The sequence below is a fragment of the Rattus norvegicus genome, chromosome X (assembly GCF_036323735.1).
Source record: "Rattus norvegicus strain BN/NHsdMcwi chromosome X, GRCr8, whole genome shotgun sequence".
NCBI classification, from domain to species: Eukaryota; Metazoa; Chordata; class Mammalia; order Rodentia; family Muridae; genus Rattus; species Rattus norvegicus.
The window spans coordinates 70,091,310-70,108,848 of record NC_086039.1 but is presented as its reverse complement, the minus strand read 5'-3'; the positions used below and the strand labels follow the sequence as shown (position 1 = coordinate 70,108,848).

The window sequence follows — 17,539 nt, the reverse complement described above, 5'->3', positions numbered from 1 at the left end:
CATTTTATGTAAGAGAACTTATTTACGTGTTATGTTTATGTGCATATACACACATGTGTAGTGCACGTGTGTGCAAAGGCGCACGCACATACATAGGTCCAGAGTGCAAGCTCAGTTATCTTCCCTTAGGTACTCGCTACCTGTCTTTTGAGACAGGACTCCAGCAGTGCCATAACAATCATGTGCCACCATGCCCGACATTTTACATGAATTCTGGAAATTATACTCTGGCCCTCATGTTTACCTAGTGAGCACTTTACTGACTGAGCTATTTCCCTAGTCCTCGACTTCCTTTTTAAAGGACAGAAAATTGTCAGCTAACTAAAAAGTTGATTTTACAGAATAATTCATTTCTTTTTTATTAATCATTAAATTCATTTATATATCAAATGATATCCCACTTCTCAGTTACTTCTCCACAAGCATACCATACAACAACCTCCTTCTCCTCCCTCCCCTTTGCCTCTATGAGGGTGCTCCCCCCACCCACTCACCCTCTCCCACCTGACCCCTCCAGTATTCCCCTACACTGACCAAGGGCCACCTCTCCTATTGATATCAGACAAGGTTAGACAGAGTTTTATTCATATAGTCAGGACATTATAAACTTTTAAGAAGACATTAAGCAATTGGTTACTCTTACATAAATAATTTTAAGCCACATGTGCTGACTCCGCTGGTGAGTCAGAGCAGATTAGTGTTCTAATGGAGACATTTGCAAAAATTGATGGTTTGTGCCAAAAGGGCAGATGAGAATGGGGTATAGAATTCTATTGCAGTTTAAATTTTACCTTAATGTGCTAATGTATTTGAATTCTGTAAATGTCTAGACCAGAAATAATCAGGCACAAGTTACAATTTAAATGAATAAAGTTTATCTGTAAGTGTGGTCTTAAAGTACTTTTTAAAAGCTTTAAGGTATAATTGGCCTTTCTTGTGAACTTGATCTGATCTTTTTAGTACATAATAGTATGAGCAGTTCTTATTAATGATTTCTGACATTGCTGTCTGCTCATTCACAATAACCTTATTAGGGCACCAGATGATGATCTAATTTGGAACATGAAAAGTAAGTTAAAAAGAGACCAAGGCTGGGAATCTATCAGAGGATGTTGGGAGAATTTCAGTGATTCTAGCAAACTCTGATTAGATTATATAACCAGTTCTAATGGTAAACCAAATTGAAGGTAAAAACCTGTCTGAATAAGATTGTTTTATAGACATTACTTAAAGATTAAGTACAGCTATATGATTAAGCCTGCTGTATATACAGTTAACACTTTGTTTAATGAATGAATCTAGGTTCTTTTTAAAACTTGTTTTTTGTTTTATTGTTTTTTTTTCCTTCAGATCACCAAACAAGAAGTCGACTGACAAGAGCTTTAGTAAATTGGTTACACAACATTCTGTGGGGAAAAGCCACCAGATGTGTTAAGGTTTGGGAATAAGCTGCTTTTAGTCATTGTGTTCTTTCTCCTTTGCACCAAGTAAAACACCGTTCACTATAATAATCATAGAGACCAGGATCTTGGAAGTGCAGCTCAGTGCCAGAGCACTTGTGTAGCACGTGTGAGACCCTAGATTCTATACCTAGCACTACATAAGTAAATAAACAGCAAACAAAAACATAGTAATAATACCTTCATAGTCTCTATTTTTAGATACCATCTATGAATTAAATATTCACAGTGCAGAATGTCAATAGGTATTGTGTGAACATTTATTGAAAAACAGTAAGTCATGACTCTTCCCCATTGTGAACCTTCAGTAAAGGGAAATGACATTATTGATAGGAAAGTAATTTAATGTGAGAGATAAGAAAGTTGTGGGGGGTGTTCCCTTTTTAAAAAAGTATTGATGCTTTTAAAAGTAGCTGTAAAGATGATAAAACATTTCTGCTTTCCTGTGCAAATATTTCAAACTACAATTGATTTTTAAAAGCAAAGTAACAGTCATTCTTCATTACACCATTTAATAATTGCTAAATGCTTGTATACATTTATGCACCTGTGCACATAAAATGCGATATAGTTTCTTTAAAAAATATAAGTTGTTCAGTACTTCTATTTTCAACCAAAATGTAGGAACAGGGAGCCAATTTGTGTCCTCACTTAAGCAAAACTCCTCCCAGAAACACAAGACAAAGCTCCAGGCACAGTAGCAGATACCTATTATCTTATCATTCAGGAGGAGGAGCCAAATAGATATTTGGGAATTTGAAACCAGTTTAAACTAACATTGAGAGTTTTAGGCCAGACTGGACAACACAGTGAGACCTTGGCTCAAAAAAGGAAATGACCCCCCCCCACCACTACCACCACCAACCCCCCCCCCAAATACATGAAAACAGTTTGATGGCATTGAATATCAGATAATGGCAAATGATCACTGGAAGATACAAAATAAGGTAAGCAAGTGAGCTGTTTGGCTGACTTCATGAGTTTGCAGACAACCGCAGGTGAATGGTAGATGAAGTATGGTCTGACAAGCATTCTAGATTGAAAGAGATGGAGTGGAAAGTTTTGGGGAGTGTAAGACAGCTAGAGTTCATACAACAGGCTGTCAGAGGAAAAGTGCATAATCAGACCCCATAATCAGACGTTCCTGTTCTAGTGTTTCATCTAGTACAAGTCACAACATAACACATGGAGTAAACCACTGCAAGTCAGAGGAGTAGCTGTCCAAAACGATTACAGAGAACAGTGCTAGATACTTATATGGGCCTGGGAACAGAACCTATCTTACCATTCAGGCTGGTTCACGGAGAGTTAGATAAAATTCACAGAGGGTAATTGCTTCGGTAGAAGGGAATAATTAGTTCCATAATGAACCCTTTTCTAGAACCAACTAAAAACCATGTAAGTATATGTGAAAAGATCAATTTGATTCCAAGTAGCTTCATTGCTTCAGAGTCATATCTAAAAGTATCTATTGAACACAGTGCTGTTCACCCAATAGGGTGAAGTTCACAGTTTTGAAATCCAGTAAAAAATTTATTGAGCATGCAAAGAAGCAGGATTCCAGAACCTATAATGAGGAGTGTAAACTACCAATTGAAAGCAATCAAGAACTGATACCAAGTTAGCATTAACCTCCCTCCCTTCCTTCCTCTCTTCCCCTCCCTCTCTTCCTTCCTTCTTTATTTTGAGACAATATCTTACTGTGTAGCTAGGCTGGACTGAAACTGATTGTATAACCCAAAGTGGCTTAAAATTATTGGCAATCTTCCTGACTCAGCCATTTTTCACCTGGAAAGGTACAGGCGTGAACCTCTATACTTAGCTAAGTAGTTCTAATAGTTATATTCTGTACATATAAGAAGTTATTTGGAGATGTTTGAGAGAAAAATGTTCAAATACAGTTTATAGAAATTAAACATGTACTTTAAAGGCAGAATATTGCATAAGCATTAGAGAACACAATATTGGAGAACTTGAAGTCCTATCAGAGAAGCAGTCAAAAGTTAAGCACAGAAAATCGAGTATCATTAACCTAAAGTATATGAGTAATTGGTATTCCCAACTAAAGAGTACATATTTGAAGTAATAATAGCTAAAAGCAATCAAAACTTAATCAAAACCTTAAATCCATAGTAGAAAATCTTAATAAATCCAAAATATGAAAAATATGAAGAAAACTTTGCTGAGACACTTAATAATCTCATTGCTCAAAATCATCTTTAAAGAGATTACCTTAAAGCAAGCAAAGGGAAGTAATACCCTACATACAGAAGAACAAATTAAAGACATCATTTGAAGCAAGTGCCAGTAGGCTTGTCGAGCAACTTTGAATAATAAGAGAAGAAAAATCTGTCAACGCAGAATTCTATACCTGGCACATGTTGTTTTAATGAAAGCAATTGGTGTGGATATAAAATTGTGTGGGCACAACTGAAAACTATATCAATTTCTAGAAAGTAAAACTCAGTGACATATGTATCAAAGAAACCTTCTGGTTATATATATCCAAGAGAATTAAAAGCATAATCTTGAGATGTTTCTATGTACATATCCATATAAGTACTATTCACACTATTGAAAAATGACCACAGCTCAGGTATCATCAAGAGATAAATGGGCAATCCAATTAAATACTCATATACTCTAGAATATTATTTATCCCTAAAAGAGAATTCTGAATTTTCAATGCAAAGAGTATACTTGTATGAAAATGCTTTTTTGAAACACAATACAATATACAATGAAGACATACAATTATTTTTAAATTACACATTCTTTTAAGAATTGTCCCTTTAAATACATGTTTTAATTGGCAAAGGGTAAGGGATTGTGATACCTACTATAGTGTGAGTGAATCTTGAGCGTATTATGCTAAGTGAAGTAAGCTAGTCAAGGAAATAGTGTTCAGTTCCACTTATATGAGTTGTGTAGAATAGTCACATTCATAGAGATGTGGCCTACAATGGCAATTGCCAGGGGTTTGGGATGGGGTAGAAATGTAGAGAAGGAGTATAGAGTTTTATTTTATTTTATTTTATTCTGGCTATGGAACTTGGTCCTTATGCATGCTAGGCATAGACTCTAGTACTGCATTATTACCTACAGTCCTTGGACTTTCCCATTTTAAAAGATGTGTAAGTTTTGAAAACTGGCTCTATAATATGGTGAATATATATAACTAGTAACCAGAATAGTTAAACATAGTCAAGACAGGGATTTGTGGGGAGGAAAAGTAGAAATTTCACCCAAAGGATATATAACAAAATCATGTTTCTCTCTCTTAAAAAGTTATAATGATAAATTTCCTGTTATTCATTTTATTATGATTAAAAGTAACCAAATGAATCCCAAATGAAGACTTCAAAGATTCAAAAGCTAAGATAACTCAAGCAGAAAGCCACATTATGAACAAGTCCTTCAAGCAGAAGGACATTGAGACACAGTTAGAAATAATAGATCTAACAAAAGAAGGAAGAATGCCAGAAATGGTAACTACATGAACACATATAAGATATTCTCCTCTTATAAAGATTTCTTTAGGGGTGGGGATGTAGCTCAATTGGTAAAGTGCTTACCATGTAAGCATGAAGACCTAAGTTTGATCGCCAATACTTATGCCAACAAAAGAAAAAGTCAGGTTTGTAAATGCTGGGTAGATAAGACAGGTAGCTTCCTAGGGCTCCCTGGCCAGCCATCATAGCCTAATCGAGATTACCTGTCCTACTGAGAAATCCTGTCTCACAGAACAACCTAGATGGCTCCCAAAGAACAACATTGACCTACACATGAACACTCCACAGAATTAAATGTTGAAATGATGGTTGCTTAAACAAAATAAGATTGCTTTATGGGGTTTATTATATACATATATAATATTATGTATCAAGCTGTACATTATATATACATACATAGGCCATATATATATATATATATATATATATATATATATATATATGAAGTTAATGGTATAAAGTTCTTGTACCATATAATTGAAAATAGACAATGACAACTTAAACATTAATATAACCAAACACAGTAAAAGCAAGTCCTAACTCATATGCCAATAAAAGAGAATAACAAACAAATCCTAAAAATATTCATGTGGCCCAAAAGAAAAGAGGAAAATAGAGAACAAACATTCGATGGAACAGTGGCTGGAGAAGATGGCTCAGTGGTTCAAAAACATTTGCTCTTCTTGCAGAGGACCTGGGTTCAGATCCAAGTACCCACATAGTGGCTCACAGGCAATCTAATGTCTATTTCTGGCACCACGAGTACCAGGTATGCATGTGGTACACATATATACTTTCAGGCAAAACACACATACACATGAAAAATTTAAAGTCTTTATTTTAAAGTTAGATGGAACAAAAAGAAAGCAAATGTCAAGAGGCTGGGCAGGGGTAATGGATGCCTGTTATACTAGCAGTCGGGAAGCTAGCTGAGGCAGGAAGGTCACAATTTCTACATCAGTCTACACTATGTAACAGTGATTCATTCTCTCAATGAGAAAAACAAATAGCAAGATGATAGATTGAAATGTAAGCACATTAAAAATAATATCAAATTAAATAATCATACTAATCCAGTGAAAATGTAGATATTGTCAAATTAGATTTTTAAAAAAGCCCAATACCCATGTTTATATTCTTAAAGGTTAAAGTAGGCTACAAGTAAAAAGGATGAGAAAATTCTTTAGAGAAATAATATTAATTCAAAATTCATTACAACCAATAATATTAATCTAAAACTCATCACAACCAATTTCAAGACTTGTCATATAGCCACAGCATTTCAATATAGATGTGATAATGTTAAAGACAAATCGTAGAAATAAAGAATCCCAAATTAATTCTATACAAGTTCAACTGTTATGTTTTTACCAAGTATAGAAGTAATTCTATGAAAGAGAGGTCTTTAAAACTAATATTACTGGAACAATTGGGCACTCTGTCAAAACCATTGGAAATGGACATAAAAGATATGAACATAAATTACACAAAAATATGTTCCAATACAATAACTGATGAAAAAGATGATTTATGAGTTGTCAGGGAAGCACAAATTAAAGCCCTAAGGAGATACAACTTAGAATTATAAAAAAATTTTAAAAATGAATATACCAAATGTTAGTAGGAATATTAAGGAGCTGAAACCTTTATGGTAGGGGTATGAAATAATACAAACAGTTTAGGAAGTAGTTTGGCAATTTTCTAAAATATTTACCCTTTCATGTGATTCATTCTAACCCCATATATATACTCAAGAGTAAAGATCCATACAAAATTTATACACAGAAGTTACACATACAAAAACTTAAACAGAAAATAACTTTATTTGTGTTTTAGTTAGGTTCCTATTGCTAAGATACCATGACCAAAAGCAACTTGAGGAAAAGATTTATTTTACTTTACGCTTCCAGGTAACAGTCCATCATTGAGAGAAGTCAGGGCAGGAGCTCAAGAAGGGCAGAAACCTGGAAGCAAGAACTGATGCAGAAGCCATGGAGGGGTGCAGCTTATTGGCTTGCTCTTTTGGGCTTGTTTAGCCTGCCTTCTTAAAACACTCAGGACTACCTACCCACAGGACCTGGGCTCTTCCACATCACTTAAGAAAATACACCATAGGCTTGCCCATAGGCCAATCTGGTAGAAGCATATTCTCAATTGAAGTTCTCTTTTCCAGAATAACTCTAGCCTGGGCTAGTCAACATAAAAATGAGCTAGCACAGTTGGCCCTTTGTCAACCTGACATATAAACTCATCACTATTAAACTGCAGCCTTTCCTTTCTTGTTTACCCCCAAGATCCCATTTTAATAGCACACAACATAAAAACATCCCAACTTCTAAATGTTCCACAATCATTAAAAATTAAAACACCCAAAACGTTTAGATTCATTAAAAGTATCCAAGTATCTTAAAATATCCAGTCTCTAAAATACCCCAAATCTCTCTGAAACTGCAAAGTGTCTCAAAAACTCTCAAGTCTCTTTAAAATACCCAGTTTCTCTAAAGTTTCGAAATCTGTGAAATCCCAAAGACTCTAAGATACTTAAGGTTTCTCTGAAATACCCCAAATCCCATAACCATGAACTCTTGTTAAATTAAAAAAAATACTTTCTTCCTCCAAGAAGGAAGAACAAAGGCATAATCAGAATCTGCGAAAGCAAAACCAAACTCCATCAGTGTAAATAACTCAGTGCCCAGTATCTTATAGTCCCTCTTGATCTTCTGGGTTCCAATGAGCTTAGACAGTTTTATTTTTCTGCCACAGAGCACATTCACAGAGTACATGTCTCATAGGTTCAGGCCAGCTCCACTCCACAGCTACTGTCCTGGATTGTAGTCCTATGGTCTTGGTATCTCGAAACCACTGGGGTCCTCTGCCACATCTGAACTGCACCCTCACCAATAGCCTCTCCTGGCTCATTTCAAGGACTCTGTCCCTGCTACATGGTGCCAAACCTGAACATTTCTCTACCATCCCTTCAGTCCTGGGCCTTCTACTGCAACCGGGCCTTCACCGTCACCAGTGGCCCCTCTGCAGGAACTCCTGCTAAGTCGTAGCTACTTTCCATGATCCCTTCATGCCTTCTAAGTCAGTGCCATTTTGATGGCTCTTAAGTTTAGCTGCCAGCATGAGCTGCATTCTTGGCCCCCTTTGGCTTCTGTGTCCTGACCTTGAGAAAACACTTAACAGAAGATTCTGCCTCAATGATGTTGGTCTCTTCTTAATTACACCAAAATTCTCAGCACCAGCGGGTCAGCATCCACCGATTTTTAATTCAAAATATCAAATGGCCCTAGTAAAATCTTTAAGGGATTCTCATCTTTCGTCTGGAACGTCACAAGCCAAGCTTTCCATCATCCTCTCTTCTTTCAGCATTCAGCAAAGATCAGCCCACTGATCTTTGAACATGCAATGGCTTTTTCAGTCTAAAGTTCCAAGCTCCTTCTACAATCTTTCCCAAAACAACATGGCTACATCTATCACAGTAGTATGTCATAGCCTGGTACCAATTACTATGTTAATATTTCTCTAGCTGTTAGAAAACACTGGTTTATTTCATCCTATAGCTTATAACCCATTTTCCAGGGAAGTCAAGGCAGGAATTGAAAACAGGAACCTGGAGGTATGAATTGATGCCAAGGCCGTGGAGTAGTGCTACTTAATGGCTTACCCCTCATAGTTTGTTAAACCTTATACCATCCATGACTGTCCAGCCAAGGTTGGCACCACCATGTGTAGGATGGTCCCACCCATACCAGTCATCAGTCAAGAAAATGCATTACATGTTTGCTCACAGGCCAATCAAATGGAAGCATTTTCTCCAAGTTCTCTCTTCCAAAATTAACCTCTGTTAAGTTGACATAAAAACACTCTGGCACTATTTGTAATATTTGAAAACAGACCCCAATGTCTATCAGTAAGTGAGTGTATAAACAATCTGTGGTATGTGCATATAATGAAATATTACTTAGCAATAAAAGGGAATGAATTATTGATATGTGCAGCAACAGGGACTAATCTTGAAACTATTTAACTTGAATGGAAGCGGCCAAACCAAAAAATCCATATTATCTGATAAGTATGAGGACCCAGGGTTCAAGTATAATGTTGTAAAATATGTTGTGGTAGATTTTGTAGGTTAGTTAAAGATGAAGAGAAAAGATTTGAAGGTAAAAGGAAAAAATAAGAAACAAGAATTAGATTCAAGACAAAGAAGTAGAAGCATATAGAGACATATACACAGTTTATAGTTCAAACCAAACCATCACTCTTTTCTTTTTTAGTCCTTCTTTATTTCTGTACTGAGAGAAAAAGTTTCTTCTGAGTCATTTTTTTCTCCTTTTGATTCTATTTACCCCCTCATTTCCCAGTTGTGCTAACTTTCAAACTTTCACATTCAATTCTGAAGACTATAATCTTATGTTCAAATAGTCAAAGCCAATGTCTTACCTGCCTAGAAGAGCTGTTTCTACTTTAAAAGGGTATTTTATTTCTTTGAAGTTGTAATGACTTCAGTCATTACTTAAAAGACAGAAAGCCTCGATGGGGTACAAGAGACTCATTTACCTAATGTAGTATTTATAAATAATCTTATTTAGACTTAAATAATAAACCAGGTAATTTCTATTAGATTGCTACTAATAGTTTCTTATAATTGAAAAATTGACAGTAACAAAATTATTTTACAAGAATACAATTGCATTAATTTTAATGGTGCAAACTCTGGAAATTTACCAAATTATGAAACTAAGAAAATAATACATTAATTTGACTAAATTTTCCCTTTAAATTTAGTCATTGAAAACTATAACAATGTAGATTAATATGTATATAAGATTCAATGGCAAGAATAAAATATAAAATTGTATATAAGCTGGGATAACTATAATTTACATATGTGATGTAGAAAGATGACGGTATCTCCATTAGCATGGTGATTGCTGGATGCTGTCTTTAAAAATTTTTGTCATTGCTCTTTAGATAGCTTCTAAAATGGCTTTTCAGTTTTCTAGAGATTGTATACCACTTTTTAGACTCTTCATCCTTTGAGTGAAATAAACTCTTATACTTGCGGTCCTGGGTACCGAACCCAGGACCCTGTGCATGCTGGGTATCTACTCTGCCACTGGAGCACTGCTCTAGCCTCTGAACTTTGCAGTGTTTAGGAAACAGAAAAAGAGAATTAAAGACTTATAATTCAAGTAAGTAGGTATTGTTTTTGTTGTCTAAAATGTAGAATCGGTAACAAATTGTTGGCCACTAGAGGGTAGTTGGGAAAATTTAAAGTAAAGTTTGGAAAAAGTTTGTGATTTTGTTGTTTTTTAACTTTAGGTCCAAAATTATGCTGATGCCCTACGCTGGTACAGTTATTCTCTGAAGTTGTATGAATGTGATCAAGCGGATATGGATTTGGTCAAGCTGAAGAGGAACATGGTTTCTTGCTACTTATCTTTGAAACAACTTGATAAGGTGCTTCAATTTACCTATTCTATTTTCAGAGGCAGAAAATGTTCTGTGCAGTGGCACTTAGGTGAATGCATCACTCTGACTTCAAAGCTACTTATGGTGACTGAGATAGAGTGCCTCAAGACTGGAACAAGGTCTAATTGACATCTTGTTGATGTGTGTCCTGCAAACATGAAGCAGAACTTCCCAAAGGAGAGAGTATTTGGGAAACAATTTATTTCCATTACTTTACTTTTCCCTACCATCATTATCTTCTACCGTGTTCTGAAAGGCTATTTTCTGCTAACCATTTGCTATATAGTCTTTTAAAATAGACCAACATTTTAAGGTCTGCATTTTTGTTAAACATCCGTTGAGAGCAGATACCTGCATGAAGTTCCTACTCTTTTACTTTTAGGCTACTATCTTGTCTTTATTACCACTCCAGAAATGTTCAGTGCACGACTCTTTATTAGGAAAAAATATAGAAGCAAAAAGATAAAGAAAAGAGCATGTGAGACATTTTTTCCTTTGAACATCATACAGTGTACACATAATGTGGGGTATTGGTTTTTAGAAGAACAGAAAATGAGGACAAGTGTGGGCTCAATCAAATATGAAGGTTTTTGTTTCCTTTCAAGTTTTACTGACAGCTTTAGGGGAAAGTATATGAATAAGGGTAGTGATTTTGTAGGTTTTCCTTGAATGTCTATGTATTATCAAGGATCTCTAGAAAAACAGAACCAACAGAAGGAATACATTCACCAATAGCTGTCTTCATACTGGAAGCTGGCACTCTGGCAGCTGCGTAGTATATGAGAATACGAGGCTGGGCAGCTCAGCCCTCCCAGTCTGATGCTCAAGGCCTTCGGATCATCTTAAGAGCAACACACAAGTTGACTAGGTAGAATCCTGCTTACAAGACATTGAAATTTTTGTGAAGTACCGGAGTCTGAGCTCAGGGCTGTACATGTAGTAGGAAATGGCCTGCCACTGGAGCACATCCCAGCCTGAAGAAGCACTCCTGACATGTCTGAATAATGACAGGATTGATTCTGGACTCAGTGCACAACTGAACCTGTAATTAGAGTTCAAATGTTGTTAGCAAAAGGAAGAAAATAGGCAATCAGGAAACCAGTGTGTCTTAATAGCATGGAGTCCATGTCCAACTGTGTCATTTAATGCCCTATAGGTAGGGAAGTCGAAGCTTATTTTGAAATGTCCAAGGTAACTGTGTTTGTTACTTAGCATATTTCTCATTTCATCCTTTCTAACTGCCTAGCAGACACTGTTGGATACTTTGCACATGCAAAGAATACATTCCTATGCAGTAGGATGTATAGAAAGGTAGAGGTTGGAGGGAAAGCCATCAGGACTTTGCCATCTCCATCTTACCATTGTGTAAACGTTTTTTAGAAAATGTATGCTTATTTTTAAAAAAAATGTATGCCTATTTTTAAATTGTATTATTTATTTATATTCCAGATGTTGCTCCAGTTCTTGGCCCCCCTCTAAGAGTTCTTTTTCCCCTCTGCCTCTGAGAGGGTGCTCTTCCCACCCTCCTAATCCCCTGTCCCACCCTTCCACCCCCACCTGTTACGGCCCCCATCCTCCCTAATGTAACACTCAGCTCTGATCTTATACCAGATACTGCCATAAATAATATGTAAGCAAGTACTCATAGTGTGCTCTGAGAAAACCTTTATATTTAGGGATACTAATGTGTGAATTTCATGTGATTTTCTTGTGGCACGAAATCTTTTGCTTTTGATTTTTTTTTTTAGCTATCTAAAACTAATAAAACTATTCTTAGTCTGCGAGCTAGGCAAAAACAGAGGGTGGGTCAGATGAGACTGTAGTCTCTTGATGTCTTACTAATTAAGTAGTGGGAAGTACTATGAAGAGATTCTGAGTACGACGGGACAGTGCTGTATGATGAGATGGCTGTAAAAATTAAAGCAGTCAGGGGCGAGAGAGATGGCTCAGTGGGTAAGAGCACTGACTGCTCTTCTAGACTCAGTGGGTAAGAGCACTGACTGCTCTTCTACAGAGTATCTGGGTTTAATTCTAAGTAGCCACCCACATGGCAGCTCACAACTGTCTATAAGGCTACTTCCGGGGGAATCCGACTCCCTCACACAGACATACATGCAGGCAAAACTCTAGTGCATGTGAAATAAAGATAAGTAAAATTTTAAAAGAATTAAAACAGCCACAAAGATAAGACTAGTGAACATCCTTCATGTTATAGTTATATATCGTTTGTATTGACTATATAAAGCTCTCAAAATCATACCCTTCTGTTACAGGACTGAAAATCAGCTCATGGTCAGTGCACATAATCTAGTGGTATTCACTAGATGGCGCTGTGGCTTCTGTTTGTACTTTAGTAGCTCAATGATTTTGAAGGTTTTTGTAATGATTGTATTGCCTTTCCTCCAGATACATCTGTATGGATATAAAATAAAGGACTTAATGAAATGTGAGGTGAAGATTAATTTTGGTTCAACTGATGAACAGCCAACTTGAGGTTTGAAGTCAAGGAGTAATTGTTGAATGCTTAACCTGTAAATGATACTATAGAATAAGTTAAAGGTATACCTTACTCCTCCGTATAGATATGCTTTAAAATATTATTTCAGGGACAAGATTTGTATATGTAATATAATTATAAAGTAACAAACAGATTTATAAATGGTCAAATAACGTGGAATGTGATATGGAATTAGAATAAGAATAGATGAGAGGAAAGCTGGTTGTATGCACTCGTTGCTTGTATACATAACTCGAAGTTCAGAAGGGGACCTGACACGTTCGAAGACAGTCATGTCCAAAGGAATCTTAATATAGGGAGATAATGAAGCCGTCCTAAGAAGATGGAGACAAACAGGAAACAAAAAGATCTTGTGTTGCGTCCCCAAAGCTAGCTGTAATAGAACAGAAGGGATGCAATGGGCTTTAACAGAAGCACACGTGCAGCATTTGGGGCTTTTTGTTGACTTGAGCTAAAAAAAACTAAGATATTTTGCTTATTTTAAATTGAATCAGTAGAAACAGACTGCTTTTTGTATTCATGCATTCCCCATCTATGAATGTAACCGAGTACAGATCAAAAACACTCAGAAAAAAATGCATTTGTACTGGACTTGTGCAGACTATTTTTCATTATTTCCTATAGAATATGGTGAAGTAAATCTTTACATAGCATTTCATATATTAGTTATTTTAACTAGTCTGGAGATGATTTGAAATGAACAGGAAGATATCTGGTTATGTACAAGCAAGGAACTTGAGCATCTACACATTTTGGTATCTGAAAGGAGACCGAGAGCCCTGGAATCAATCTTCCATAGATGATGAGGGGTGGTTCTATAATGCATGAAACAGTAAACTGAAGACATCTTCTGTTCTGCTTTGGTTAGAGCAGATCTGAAACATAATACTGGATTGGTGGAATAATTTTGAGGAAAGATATTGACAAGCAACTGGTTAAAGGACAGTATGGAGTTTTAACTTGACAAAATGAAGATTTTGGACATAAACAATAGAGTATTTCCAGGATCTGTGTAGCTACCAGTGAGAAAAAGTTAAGTGGGTGAAACCTATGAAAGAAATTTTCAATCACAAGAAGACCCTATCTAGGAGCTGGATGTAGATCTCTCCTGAGAGACACAGCCAGAATACAGCAAATACAGAGGCGAATGCCAGCAGCAAACCACTGAACTGAGAATAGGACCCCCGTTGAAGGAATCAAGAGAAAGAACTGGAAGAGCTTGAAGGGGCTCGAGACCCCATATGTACAACAATGCCAAGCAACCAGAGCTTCCAGGGACTAAGCCACTACCTAAAGACTATACATGGACTGACCCTGGACTCTGACCTCATAGGTAGCAATGAATATCCTAGTAAGAGCACCAGTGTAAGGGGAAGCCCTGAGTCCTGCTAAGGCTGAACCCCCAATGAACGTGATTGTTGGGGGGAGGGCGGCAATGGGGGGAGGATGGGGAGGGGAACACCCATAAAGAAGGGGAGTGGGAGAGGTTAGGGGGATGTTGGCCCGGAAACCAGGAAAGGGAATAACACTCAAAATGTAAATAAGAAATACTCAAGTTAATAAAAAAGAAAAGAAAAAAAAGAGACATATGAGTAAACATCTCAAACAGGAAAACATTATCTTTGAAAAAAAAAGAAGACCCTATCTAAGCATTAGACTTGTTCAAACTTTAGTTTTCTTAAAGATATAATGTACTCCCTTTTCTTGAAGGTATTTAATTAAGGGCAGAATGGCTGCTTCCTCTGAATGTTATTGAGAATATTCACACAGCAGAAGAATTTTCAAACATTCAGAGTCCCCCAACTGCATGATTCTAATAATATAATAACTTTTATTTTGATAATATAATTTAATAAATTTAATTCTGATCATATGATTTATTAAATTCTATTATGGTCAAAGAAGACTGTGGAGGACTATGTAGATTTTTAAAATTGAGAAATAAAGAGATCTCAAATCATTGCTAAGTTCTTTAAAAAATAAATATTGAACTAAAATTTGAATATTAAAATATGCCCACTTTGTTATATAATTAAATAAATTTGAGAAATATATATCCGTGTATACCCACTATCACAATCTGGATATGGAATATCCAGAAAACTCATTATATAAAAGATTTCTAATCAATCCCCTGCCCGACTCCCAGGTCCAAGTTGTGAATTATACGTTTTTTATCACTATATACTAAAATTGTCCTTCTTAGAGTTTCATATTAATTATTCATCATACTGTATATGAAAATGTATGCCTGGGCAAGACACATTCAGGGAGGTTGGTACTATAAATCTCTTGATATTGATAGTGGTTATGTAATTTTGGTCATTGTGTGAAAACTGGTTGTATGCACGCTGTATACAAATAAATTTTTTCTTAAAATTTGCTGGCTAGAGCTTAGGTAGCATTTAGGGGGAGGCATATTAAATATTTCACAAATATATTTTAAGAAAATTGTAAGTGGAAAAGCAAATGTTATGTCAACAGAAATTATTAAAACGAGTGCAAGGTAAATTCAAAGACCATTTTAAACTAAAACTTTATCTGCTGAAATGTCCCATTTATTAAGCAAACAGATAGTAGAAGGGACCCAGAAAGCTAAAACTGTGTTCTTTGAAAAAATGAATAAAATGGGCAGATATCTAGTCAGACAAACAAGGAATAAAAATGAAAGAAAGAAAATGAAAAAGAGCAAGAGAGTATTGATATTTGAGCAACTTTATACATGAATGCAGTCCTTGAAAAAATAGAATTTACTACACTGAATTAAGAAAGGAACCATTTGGGGGGTTGGGGATTTAGCTCAGTGGTAGAGCGCTTGCCTAGGAAGTGCAAGGCCCTGGGTTCGGTCCCCAGCTCCGGAAAAAAAAAAGAACCAAAAAAAAAAAAAAAAAAAAAAGAAAGGAACCATTTGAGCAGTCCCAAAAGTAACTATTGATGTAATTTACTCAATAGTTTAAAATTTTCAAACAATGCTCCAACATACAACAAAGACACATGCTCCACTATGTGGTTCATAGCAACCTTGTTTATAATAGCCAGAAGCTGGAAAGAACCCAGATGCCCTTCAACAGAGGAATGGATTCAGAAAATGTGATACATCTACACAATGGAGTACTACAATCAAAAACAATGACTTCATGAAATTCATAGGCAAATGGAATGAACTAGAAAATATCATCCTGAGTGAGGTAATCCAATCACAGAAAAACACACTTGGTATGCACTCATTGATAAGTGGCTATAAGCCCAAAAGCTCGAATTACCCAAGATGCAATCCACAGACCACAGGAAGCTCAAGAAGAATGACCAAAATGCGGATGCTCCCAGTCCTTCTTAAAAGGGGAAAAATATCCATAGGAGGGATATGGAAGCAAAGTTTAAAGCAACGACTGAAGGAACACCCATTCAGAGCCTGCCCCACAGGTGGCCCATATATATACAGCTACCAAAACTAGATAAGATTGATGAAGCTAAAAAATGCGTGCTGAAAGGAACCGGATATAGATCTCTCCTGAGAGACACATCCAGAGCATGTCCAATACAGAGGTCAATGCTAGCAGCAAACCACTGAACTGAGAACAGGACCCCCTTGGGGGTAATTAGAGGAAATATTGAAAGAGTTGAAGGAGCTTGCAACCACATAAAAACAACAATGCCAACCAACCAGAGCTTCCAGGGACTAAACCACTACGGAAAGACTGTACATGGGCTGGCCCAGGGCTCCAACTGCATATGTAGCAGACAATAGCCTTGTTGGGGCACCAGTGGAAGGGGAAGACCTTGGTCCTGTCAAGGTTGGACCCCCAGTGCAGGGGAATATGGGGGGCAGTAAGGGAGATATATGGGGGGAATACCCATATGGGGGAGGGGGAGGGGGAGGGAATGGGGACTTATGGGCAGGAAACGGGGAAAGGGAATAACATTTGAAATGTAAGTAAAGAAATATATCTAATAAAAGCCCTTAGTGCTGCCAAGACTGACCCCCCAGTGAACAGGATTGTTGGGGGGAGGGCGGTAATGGGGGGAGGATGGGGAGGGGAAGGGGTTAGGGGGATGTTGACCTGGAAACCGGGAAAGGGAATAACAATTGAAATGTAAATAAGAAATACCCAATTTAATAAAGATGGAGGAAAAAATTTAAAATCTTCAAACAAGATCTAAATCCAAATAACATTAGTTTTGACTTTATTAAACTTTAAATGAAATTTGTTATCAACTAAGTTTTTGCACACAATACATATTACTGACTTCAAATATGTTATTAAATGACAAATTTTAAGATATATCTTACTTGCCTGTAATTATATAATTTAATTAGTAACTCTCTACTATTCTCCTCTAGTCCCTTGAGACCACTAGTACACTCTTCAATTCTATGAATTTGACCATTTTAGATATGTAAAAATGTACAATCAACATCTTCAGGGTCCATCCATATTAGGACACATTTCTGTTTAGACTGAATAATATTGCATTGCATGCACACATTTTTTAGCTATTTATTCATTAATTGATATTTATGCTGCTCATGGATATTTGTTATTATTAAATAGTCCTTTTCATGAACA

At 36.3% G+C, this 17,539-nt stretch overlaps 1 protein-coding gene across 1 annotated transcript in view; it reads left to right on the top strand.

Moving 5' to 3' along the window:
• The window catches only part of Tex11 (testis expressed 11), a 263,533-nt gene that overhangs the window by 127,696 nt on the left and 118,298 nt on the right, over window positions 1–17,539 (top strand). Inside the window, exons 15-16 of the mRNA XM_008773302.4 lie at window positions 1,351–1,436; window positions 10,304–10,441. Of these exons, the coding sequence (XP_008771524.1) occupies window positions 1,351–1,436; window positions 10,304–10,441 (224 nt within the window). The remainder of the gene's footprint in view (window positions 1–1,350; window positions 1,437–10,303; window positions 10,442–17,539) is intronic.